At 35.7% G+C, this 12,129-nt stretch overlaps 1 protein-coding gene across 1 annotated transcript in view; it reads left to right on the top strand.

Annotated features, from left to right (window-relative positions):
- The window catches only part of LOC107707078 (potassium voltage-gated channel subfamily H member 5-like), a 101,323-nt gene that overhangs the window by 23,190 nt on the left and 66,004 nt on the right, over nt 1-12,129 (top strand). The window contains exons 5-6 of the mRNA XM_016510958.1: nt 5,444-5,559; nt 9,513-9,905. Of these exons, the coding sequence (XP_016366444.1) occupies nt 5,444-5,559; nt 9,513-9,905 (509 nt within the window). The remainder of the gene's footprint in view (nt 1-5,443; nt 5,560-9,512; nt 9,906-12,129) is intronic.

Genomic DNA, 12,129 nt, shown 5'->3' with positions numbered 1-12,129 from the left:
TCTCAGATTGTTTCCCTCTATTGTTCGTATCATCATTCAGTCACCTGTGCCACTTGTGCACTCTGAACTGGCTCATATTTTGTACAGTTGGTTTGATCACATCATTAGAAACAAGTGTAATTAATTTTGAATCGTTGTGTGTAAACGATGACAACTGTGCTTTAGTTGTGTTTAACTTTTGCCGCTTGTGTTTAGCATTTTGCAGCACAAATGCATCACAGCGTGATAAGTGTTTAAGTGAATGAGAATATGTTTAGAGTTTTGCAAAAAGAGTGCATGAGATTTGCAAATAGAGCCTAACTGTCTGAACGTGTTTAAGGTTTAGCAGAAAGAGTGCTTTATTCGACAAATTGGTTTAAGCTAGTGAGAATTTGGTTCATGTTTAGAGTTTTGCAAAAAGAGTGCATGAGATTTGCAAATAGAGCCTAACTGTCTGAACGTGTTTAAGGTTTAGCAGAAAGAGTGCTTTATTCGACAAATTGGTTTAAGCTAGTGAGAATTTGGTTCAGAGATTGGGGTTTAGTGTTTTAGCAATTCAGAAAAACTGTAAACCATTCTGCATTTAGTGACTGAATAGTTAGGAAGCAAACACTGAATAGTTCTTAAAAGAACTAAAAGAAAAGTTTTGATAATCATTTTGATAATTTAAAGAACCTTCTTCCACTATAAAGAACATTTTGTGCAACGGAAAGGTACCACACTCTTAAAAAAAAGTTCTTTATTGGCATCTATGGTTCCATGAAGAACCTTTAACATCCATGGAACCTTTTCAGTGCACAAAAGGTTCTTTATAGTGGAAAAAGCTTCTTTAGATTTTTAAAATGTTCTTCACACTAAAAAAAAGGTTATTTTAAGAAATGTTAACTTAAAGGTTCTTAGGGGAATCAAAAGATGGTTCTTCTATGGCATTACTGTGAAAACACCCTTTTGGAACCTTTATTTTTAGAAGTACATGGATGTGAAAGGTTCTTTAAGGAACCATTGATGCCAGTAAAGAATCTGTTTTTAATAGTGTATGTTGAGATCAAGCATTAGTGCTTGCATAGTAATCTACCTGCTTTTGCAGTTACAGTCACATGGTATTTGGTATGAAAATGTCAATGAAAACATCACAGTTTCACTATGATTGTGGGCTCAACCAATCACTGCATATATTCTCCCCGTCGAATAACCAAAATTCTACTGGCTATACATATCCATATAGCTTTTTAAAAATATTTATGAATATAGAAAATTATGCATCACGGGTGACTACGCTCATATTTACTTTGACATAGATGAGCCTTAGTAGTGCCCGTGTCGAGAATATAAGCTGTTTATCACCACACCGACCCACAAACTTTATTAAGCATCTATCAGGCATTCAAATCACCTACAGTGATTACTTTGTAAATGAAGGACTATTTGCCCTTATCAAAATGTTAATCTATGCCGCTTCTGACCCTCGATGCACTAATAAATATTAACAGCACAATCAGATTATTCATAGCTTGGCACGCCGCTTGAGCTTGTTATAGTAAATATGAGATCTGTTGTTCTAAAGGGGCATTTGTTAAACGTCATTTGCCAGGTGTGTATTCAGTATTGCTTCATGAATAGCTCATGTGCATTTACCGATGAGAGAGTGCAGCATCAGGTATGGAAAGCCTGCATCAAGGGCTTTGAACAGCAACATCAGCTGTATTGGCAATAAATTTAAAGGTGTTCTTTATATGGTTCCTCTAGTGGTGGGAGTGGAATGTATGTATTTAAATCATGATATGATTGATGACCTTACTGGAATGAGAGTGATTGGATATACAGCATCTGCTACTTTATTTAAGAGGTTGTAAGTGGGCTGTTTCCTTTAGGGTTGAAGAGTCAGTGTCATGTAAGGCTCTTAATAATGCTAAAGCTCTGCCTTTTTAAACCAGGGGTTTGTGAAAAAATATATAATAAACGATGTAATGTAATATAATATAATATAATATAATATAAAATTCTATATTCTAAATGTTTGATATTCTGTCAAATTTTCCACACATATTTAGCAGCACAACTGTTTTCAATATTGATAATAATAAGAAATGTTTCTTGAGCACCAAATTGGCATATTAAAATAATTTCTGAAGGATCGTGTAACACTGAAGACTGGAATAATGGCTGCTGCAAATTCAGTTTTCCCATCACATGAATACATTACATTTTAAAATATATTCATATATAAATGTATTTTAAATTGTAATTATTTATAATATTTCATAATATTACTGTTTTTGATCAAACAGTTTTGATTGAACTGTTAATTCAGGCTTTGGCTTGTTGTTTTTTAATGTAAAGAATTACATGCATTGTGAAGCTTTTAGTGTTATTTGCATCACAGGTATTTTGTAATTAGTTGTATAATCGAGGTCTTCCCTAGAGCTTCATTCCATGTGACTGCTGCCCCTGGGGAGAGGATAGAGCTAAAAGCTAGAGTACAGTATGTGTGTGTGCTGTGCGTGTGTGTCCATGTATGTTTCCATGTATGCTGTCTCAAAATCCCACTGGAATAGTGTTCCTGTCGTTAATGCTCTGCTCTTCACTGGTGGTCCAATGAAATATGCAAAGCATCTGCATAGAAATAATAAAGCACCGTTAGGCATCAGTGCACACATTGCACACAGGGTTACTTTGTACTGACTGTGCATTCATCCCAAGCAGTTAAAGGATCTGTGCATACATTTAAACCACAGGTGAGTGTGTATTCTTTCTCTGAGGACCTCTGGCCTATCAGCATGATCTCATTGATGGTGGCTTACCAGAGGGGCACAAACTTCAAATAATAGCAAATAGGGAAGAAAAACGAGCAATGATTATGGGCTCCATGGCAACAGTGAAACCCTTTGAGATCCTTCCAGATCTTTCTGTAAGCATCTGATAATTACTTGGAGAGGATTTTCAGCTCATCAGATGTATACTGTAGGACCTTGGCATTGACACCAGTATAAATGGAGAGCTAGCCAGTAGAATTTCAAGGGAACGTAGTTAGCAGCCCTCAAAAAGGAAGAATCTGTGTTTATGGGTAGTCATCTACTAGGTTCAGAGCTGCAGATAGAAAAAAATAACAGGGAGATGAACCATTAATGCCAGCAGAAAGCAGGCATTAAGCAGAATAGCTGTAATAGTATAATTTCAGTAGCATAATTTTAATAATTTCATCTTACTTTTTTGGCCATATAAATATCAATTTACCAAATACCTGCATCAAATTGCAGTTTTATAATTTTTTTCCCCTAAAGTTTCAATAAACTACTTCCAAAAATTAGATTGTTCGGACTCTTTATTCATATGTCAGGCTTGAATCATGGTTGGAGGACACAGTAGTGGAGGAATACTGTACAATCCCAGTAGAAAGTGTGCCATATCATATCATATCTGCCTTCTCCATGGTCAGCACTCCAAAGAAAATTTTCCCCAAAGAAAATTTAATTTAGAATTTGTTTGTTCATCTGTATCATTACCTTATTTGCTTAATTCCTTTAGTGAATTGGGTGGCAAAACAATGCAAATAGCATGTGCAGATAAACGCTGCTCTCAGTGGATGTGATTCTTAGTGAAATCTCGCCTTAATCTGTGTTTCCTTCATTGCTGCAGTCTGTATAGCCGTTGCAGTCTTGCAGACCTTGTTTGCTACTCTTCTACCAGATGTGGTGCATTTGGGCAAACATATGTTCCATTGTAGCTTAGGTCTGATAGGGTTCTATGAGGCTGCAATGGCCAAACCCAGATTTCTCTGAGGCTTTGGCTTATGGCTGCTCGACATGGCTACCTAGCATCGTTTTCCCTTGTAGAAGAACTATATCTGGAAGACGCCTTAGGGGTCCTGTGCAGCATTGTGACTCTTTGCCCTAAGACAGCCAGATGGCCTGAACCATTCATTGTTTTTTCTCCTTTTCTTCCTTCTGTCTGTGACACAGTTAATTTTTTTCAGTATTTCTTTTTCACTGTCATATTTTGTATTTCTTTTTCTGTCTGCGTTTTCAATGTTTGTCTAAATCCATATTAACGACAGTACCAGTATATATGTCTGCTAAACACCTTACAGGAATATTCCCGGTTCAGTTAAGCTTAATTGACACTTCTGTCATAATGTTGTCTTTAAAAAAAGTTAGAAGAAATCGCTTACTAAACCTTTCTGTGTAAATTTATAGCCATTTTTTTTGTGACAGCGTAAGACTATAATATCTAAAATGCCATAAACCATATGTTAACATGATAGAAATGTTTATACATATATAAATATGTAAATTTACAGTAGGTCTGATTTTACCATTTTTGTTAACATGACATCATACATGCTATAAACCCTAAAAGGCCTTTAAAAAATTGCAATTTGAGCTGTTTTACTCTTTGTGGTAATAAACATTATGCCATAAATGCTTTACTTCTATTGATTGAGTTTAACTTGTAGTGAACCCAGAAAGTTCCTTTAACTTAAATGTAGCCAGTTGGCCTTTCTGATTTAAAGTTGTCCCCCGCTGAATGGGTTTGAACAGACTAGTGTGCTATTTTCATACATCCTACCAATAAGTGCACACGGCTGATTTCCCCTCCTTATCCCTTCACTGAGTTCATTGTTCATGTGGCCATGCATAAAGACTTCCCCTCTATGTCCCTATTGTAATGAGAGAGAGTGGCTCCAAGACTCCCAATGTGTTCAGACTTACTCTGGTACTGTATTGTTGTGTTTAAACATTCATGAGATGTGACTTAAATGGGAGAGCCACACTGTTATTAATGTTTTACTTTTTTCCCACCCTGTAAGCTTTTAAAAACAGTCAATCCTGAAGGTGAAAAAAAGAATGGATGAGATTAATGAAAAAAAATGGTATTCACATTGGCACATATACACTTTGTACAGTCACTTGGTGAAGATCCTCCTTTGTAGGACTCAACTGACCCAAATGACTTTAGAGTTATTGAGATCAAAAGAAAAACTTCCCATCAGTCTTTATTAATGAGAAAGCAATGACTTCAAACGAGGCTCCCCGTTGGATGCAACATCTTCCTTCAAGTCTCCACTATGTCATAATGCTTTCATTTTAAAGTCATAAAGAATTATTATGCCTTTGTGAAGTGCCCCCAAGGGTTCATAACTGTTTTAAAAAATGAATAGACAAGGAAAGAGTAGGCTGCGACATGATGATGGCACAGACTTTAGAAATGGGACATGGGTACACAAAAATATGGGAGTTTTTTGGAAGGAAGGGATGGGGAAGAACAGTTTTCACTGGCGTCAGCATTTGAAAGAGCCTCGGTGGAAATCAGCATGGGCTTTTTGGCTGAGGAGCATGATGCCAGCAGCGCTACTAGTTGTGTGGAAAAGTGTGTCTGTGAGTAAAGTAAACAGGAAGAAATGTAGAGAGGAGGCAAAGAATTGTTTCCTGTTGCGGATACACCATTTTGTTGCTCTATGTTGCAGGATGGACCAAGTTTGCCAGGCTGACCAGGGCATTAACCAATAGCCGGAGTACACTTCAGCAGCTCACACCTATGAACAAGACTGAGGTCAGCCACAAGCATTCACGACTGGCAGAGGTGAGTGTTACACACACATTTGTTTTTCTTGGGTTAGGACTTTCCATTGACTTCTATTGTTTTTATACTAGTGATATCTAATTATATTTTCTTTCTCATACACTTGACCTTCATATAAGCCTTTTTGCATTTTCACTAAAACTATATTCAGCTTTTTTTCCTTGCAAGAACCTTTGGCTGGTCAGGTTTTGTAGCTGATCTCCATTTACTGCCTATTTGGAATAATTTGGTCCTCACAGTGTAGGCAAAACCTGACCCCCACACATATATATCCAGATACAAAAAGGTCAACTGCCTTTGTCTTCAGTCCCAATGATAGTTTGTCTTCCAGACAAATAATAGTTGACTCAGCTGTCCAAAGACTGATGACGCAAGCTTTATGTCTCTAAAACTTTTCACTGTATTATATATTATGGTGCCCTTTCATGAGGTAATTCATGAGGTATACTGTATGTTCCTTACAGTGCATAATTTTGACAGGGCAAAAGACCAGCTTAGACCATGAATTTTCATGGTGGTCTCGCTGCACTGAAATTTTTTTTTTTTCATAATCAGTATTTTGTCTTAAATCAATTAAAATTTCCTTAAAACAGCAACAATTTTGCTGTCCAGTGGTCATGATTTAATTTAGCAATTTCTGTATTGCATTATTCTTGAATATTTCTCATGGACATTTAATATTTTAGTTACATTTCTTTTTTGGTGCTTTTTACCCATAAAAGAAAACCTGCTTAATAATTATGCACACCTGAGTACTAAGACAGCCAAGACAGCCAGATGGCCTGAACCATTCATTGTTTTTTCTCCTTTTCTTCCTTCTGTCTGTAATTTTTTTCATTTTTTTCAGTATTTCTTTTTCACTGTCATATTTTGTATTTCTTTTTCTGTCTGCGTTTTCAATGTTTGTCTAAATCCATATTAACGACAGTACCAGTATATATGTCTGCTAAACACCTTACAGGAATATTCCCGGTTCAGTTAAGCTTAATTGACACTTCTGTCATAATGTTGTCTTTAAAAAAAGTTAGAAGAAATCGCTTACTAAACCTTTCTGTGTAAATTTATAGCCATTTTTTTTGTGACAGCGTAAGACTATAATATCTAAAATGCCATAAACCATATGTTAACATGATAGAAATGTTTATACATATATAAATATGTAAATTTACAGTAGGTCTGATTTTACCATTTTTGTTAACATGACATCATACATGCTATAAACCCTAAAAGGCCTTTAAAAAATTGCAATTTGAGCTGTTTTACTCTTTGTGGTAATAAACATTATGCCATAAATGCTTTACTTCTATTGATTGAGTTTAACTTGTAGTGAACCCAGAAAGTTCCTTTAACTTAAATGTAGCCAGTTGGCCTTTCTGATTTAAAGTTGTCCCCCGCTGAATGGGTTTGAACAGACTAGTGTGCTATTTTCATACATCCTACCAATAAGTGCACACGGCTGATTTCCCCTCCTTATCCCTTCACTGAGTTCATTGTTCATGTGGCCATGCATAAAGACTTCCCCTCTATGTCCCTATTGTAATGAGAGAGAGTGGCTCCAAGACTCCCAATGTGTTCAGACTTACTCTGGTACTGTATTGTTGTGTTTAAACATTCATGAGATGTGACTTAAATGGGAGAGCCACACTGTTATTAATGTTTTACTTTTTTCCCACCCTGTAAGCTTTTAAAAACAGTCAATCCTGAAGGTGAAAAAAAGAATGGATGAGATTAATGAAAAAAAATGGTATTCACATTGGCACATATACACTTTGTACAGTCACTTGGTGAAGATCCTCCTTTGTAGGACTCAACTGACCCAAATGACTTTAGAGTTATTGAGATCAAAAGAAAAACTTCCCATCAGTCTTTATTAATGAGAAAGCAATGACTTCAAACGAGGCTCCCCGTTGGATGCAACATCTTCCTTCAAGTCTCCACTATGTCATAATGCTTTCATTTTAAAGTCATAAAGAATTATTATGCCTTTGTGAAGTGCCCCCAAGGGTTCATAACTGTTTTAAAAAATGAATAGACAAGGAAAGAGTAGGCTGCGACATGATGATGGCACAGACTTTAGAAATGGGACATGGGTACACAAAAATATGGGAGTTTTTTGGAAGGAAGGGATGGGGAAGAACAGTTTTCACTGGCGTCAGCATTTGAAAGAGCCTCGGTGGAAATCAGCATGGGCTTTTTGGCTGAGGAGCATGATGCCAGCAGCGCTACTAGTTGTGTGGAAAAGTGTGTCTGTGAGTAAAGTAAACAGGAAGAAATGTAGAGAGGAGGCAAAGAATTGTTTCCTGTTGCGGATACACCATTTTGTTGCTCTATGTTGCAGGATGGACCAAGTTTGCCAGGCTGACCAGGGCATTAACCAATAGCCGGAGTACACTTCAGCAGCTCACACCTATGAACAAGACTGAGGTCAGCCACAAGCATTCACGACTGGCAGAGGTGAGTGTTACACACACATTTGTTTTTCTTGGGTTAGGACTTTCCATTGACTTCTATTGTTTTTATACTAGTGATATCTAATTATATTTTCTTTCTCATACACTTGACCTTCATATAAGCCTTTTTGCATTTTTAGATTTTCATTAAACTGTATTCAGCTTTTTTCCTCGCAAGGACCTTTGGCTGGTCAGGTTTTGTAGCTGATCTCCATTTACTGCCTATTTGGAATAATTTGGTCCTCACAGTGTAGGCAAAACCTGACCCCCACACATATATATCCAGATACAAAAAGGTCAACTGCCTTTGTCTTCAGTCCCAATGATAGTTTGTCTTCCAGACAAATAATAGTTGACTCAGCTGTCCAAAGACTGATGACACAAGCTTTATGTCTCTAAAACTTTTCACTGTATTATATATTATGGTGCCCTTTCATGAGGTAATTCATGAGGTATACTGTATGTTCCTTACAGTGCATAATTTTGACAGGGCAAAAGACCAGCTTAGACCATGAATTTTCATGGTGGTCTCGCTGCACTGAAATTTTTTTTTTTTCATAATCAGTATTTTGTCTTAAATCAATTAAAATTTCCTTAAAACAGCAACAATTTTGCTGTCCAGTGGTCATGATTTAATTTAGCAATTTCTGTATTGCATTATTCTTGAATATTTCTCATGGACATTTAATATTTTAGTTACATTTCTTTTTTGGTGCTTTTTACCCATAAAAGAAAACCTGCTTAATAATTATGCACACCTGAGTATAAGGCAGTTTTCACTTCCAACCCTTGTTAACAATTATATATTACTTATAAATGATTAAATACAAAATTAATAGTAGTTATTAAGATTGATGTGGTTTGGAATTGGTAAAATGTGCTTGTAAAAAAAATATGACCAGAATATCAACTTACATAATAACTATGCATGCACTGTATATAAGCACATGCTGCATTTTTGTCGTCTGCCTCTTTAAATGATTGAGCTCTTTAAAGTCAAGCATAAAGGGTGAATTCTGATTGGATGTGAGAGTTTCTATTGTTCTGTAGCTGGAAAAATCATTCTGAAAGTGATTCCAACAATATTGTTGTGTCGTTATTGTTGTAGTTGTGTTGTGGATGTCGCTGTGCTCATATAATTATTTAAACTTTATAGTTATTGTTATTGTCCTTGCATGGTGAGAACGGGCCTTTATGCTTAAATCAACAAAAAACTATGCAAATAAATTAAACTTGTTGAAATGATGTTAGCATATATTTAATGGAAAACAAGACAAAAACATTGAGGGAAAAAAAACAGTTTGGTAGGCCAGTATAGCATAATGTTCATCAACAAAACTGGTCGTTTTTAAAGCAAAGCTGGTTGATGAAGGTAGGCTTTGGTCGAGCACTTAAGAAAGCTCGTAATGACACCAGAACATTTTTTTTTTAATGTATCTTTTTTTTTAACCTCTCTGTCTTTTTAATTCAACTTTAGTTAACTTCAGTTTCTGTCTTTCCAAGGCTCTTCAGCTGGGCTCTGACATCCTCCCTCAATACAAGCAAGAGGCTCCTAAAACTCCACCTCACATGATATTGCACTACTGCACCTTTAAGACCACTTGGGACTGGGTCATCCTCATCCTCACCTTCTACACGGCCATCATGGTGCCCTACAATGTGTCCTTTAAGACCAAACAGAACAACCTGGTGTGGTTGGTACTGGACAGCGTGGTGGATGTCATCTTCTTAGTGGATATTGTGTTGAACTTTCATACAACTTTTGTAGGACCTGGAGGAGAGGTCATATCTGACCCAAAGCTCATACGCATGAACTACTTGAAGACCTGGTTTGTCATAGACCTGCTGTCTTGCCTGCCCTATGACATCATCAATGCCTTTGAAAACGTGAATGAGGTAAGCACAACATTAAAGAGAGACATTTATTTGAGCAATATCAATGTAGCTACGGTATATACTGTATATATATATATATATATATATAGTACTGTTTGAAAGTTTGGGACAGTAAAGACATTTATAATGTTACAACAGATGTCTATGTCAAATAAATACTGTTCTTTTGAACTTACTATTCATCAAAGAATCATGAAAAAAAAATCACTGTTTACACAAAAATATTAGGCAGCACAACTGTTTTCTTCATTGCTAATAATAAGAATAATAATAAATGTTTGTTGATCCGCAAACCAGCATATTAGAAAGACTTCCGAAGGATCATGTGACACTTTTGACTGAAAGAAAAGGTTAAAAGAATTACCATCACAGGAATAAATAAAATTTTAAAATATATTGAAGCAGAAAAGTTATTTTTAATTCTAATAATATTTCACCCTATTACTCTTTTTACTGTATTTTTGATCTAACAAATACCGCCTTGGTGAGCATAAGAGACTTCTTTCAAGAACATTAAAAGTTCTTACTGACCCCCAAACACTTGATGAGTTCTGTGAGTGGTATTTTATAAAAAATAAGGAAATTAATGAAATATATGTGACCACAATTTTTTATTTTGATTACTGAAATTTTTTTTACTGAATTTTACAACATTTATTACTGAAATTATCATAGCATTGCAGAATAGCATATCTTTTTTCCCCAAATATTCCTTCCTCAAATTCAAAATCGTTAATTGAACCATTAAGGAATCAGAATCTTTAAGAGGAATCCGAATCGTTACCAGAATGGTTAAATTCCTTAAGATCTCAATCCCTAACCATAGTTTATATCCTCTGATTCACTGACTTGGATGTGTGATGAATGATGTGATCATCCCAGTTCATCAGTATAGATTTGTTTTTATTTGTTGATCTCTGCTGTCATAATGACTTAACAAAATACTTTTGTACCTTGAATGATGATTTAACTGCAGAAGGCCTTGAAACTATTTACTCTGCATTGTTTTTCGTCCAAATTACTGCAAAACAAAAATCTTTTTGTTTACAGTTTATTTGATCAGATATAACATAGTTGACTGTTCTCAAATGACCAGCTATAGACAAAAGCACAAATCGATAAACCTTCATCTTCTTTGCTTTTATTACTTTTGGTGTTATGTTTATGGAGTACTCCAGTCAAATTTTCTGTGCTCAGCTCTTGCACTATAATTGGTCCTCCTCTATGTTACTAAAGTTGGTGATTATTCATCTTGTTTGTGGTAATTACTGTTTGCACAGGACTTCTCCAGCATACATTTCCATTTCTTAGTGAGAAGAAACGAATGCAGCTTGTGTTTTTCTCTTTCCCTTATGCAAGTGGTACTGCATGTGTGTTTTTGTGTCAGGAATGCTTTATTTTTTTTTTTCATTTTTATTTTGTGGTGAACTGTCCAAGTATTCTTAAAATAAATTTCAGTATGCTAGTGTTCCTATATAAACTCTTACACCTGTGTTTTGAATGAAAAGCACTTATGTGTACTTAGAGTTCCTCTGAAGGAACAGTGGGAGATTTTACTTGCCATATTTTTTTTTATCTGTCTGGAGGAATCAGTCCAACTAATATAGAGTGCTGAGAAGGAAGTGATCATCCAAAACACTTTAAATGGGCACAGGCATCCTAATGACTCTAGGATAAATTGGGCGACTGTGGACATTCAGAATAAAATATGATTCTGCTTTAAGCTTCTTTACATTATTAATCTCCACATGCATGGTATGATATATTTATCCAGTTAAATAACTCTTTGGATTCCTACTGGTGCTGTAAGTTCACGGTTGCCCAGGCAACAGGCATCATTTCCCATTGTGGTGATGTTGTTGGAATGCATTAGTCTCTGCATCATTGGAACACAATGAAGTCCCAAAACTGCAGTGTGCCCAGATCTCAATAAAGTGTTCCTGTGGCATCTGGGACCGTGTGGCATAGCTGTATCACTCCTGATGTGGTTGAAATCTGCATGTTAAGGCTGAGTTCAGCTAAGGTTACATCTCAGATACTTGGTCTGTAGTTGAAAAAGGAGAGAAGTAATGTTTGTTTGTGTGGCTGCTTTATTTCCTTATGCTTAGTGATAATTCTGCGATCAAACACAACCTATATTGTATTTTTAGTTAGCTGGTATTATACATATACATATACATATACATATACATATACATATACATATACATATACATATACATAT

This window comes from Sinocyclocheilus rhinocerous, unplaced genomic scaffold, assembly GCF_001515625.1.
Source record: "Sinocyclocheilus rhinocerous isolate Xijiao unplaced genomic scaffold, SAMN03320098_v1.1 scaffold205, whole genome shotgun sequence".
Classification (NCBI taxonomy): Eukaryota; Metazoa; Chordata; class Actinopteri; order Cypriniformes; family Cyprinidae; genus Sinocyclocheilus; species Sinocyclocheilus rhinocerous.
The sequence above is the reverse complement of the archived record's forward strand: the minus strand, read 5'-3'. Positions and strand labels throughout refer to the sequence as shown.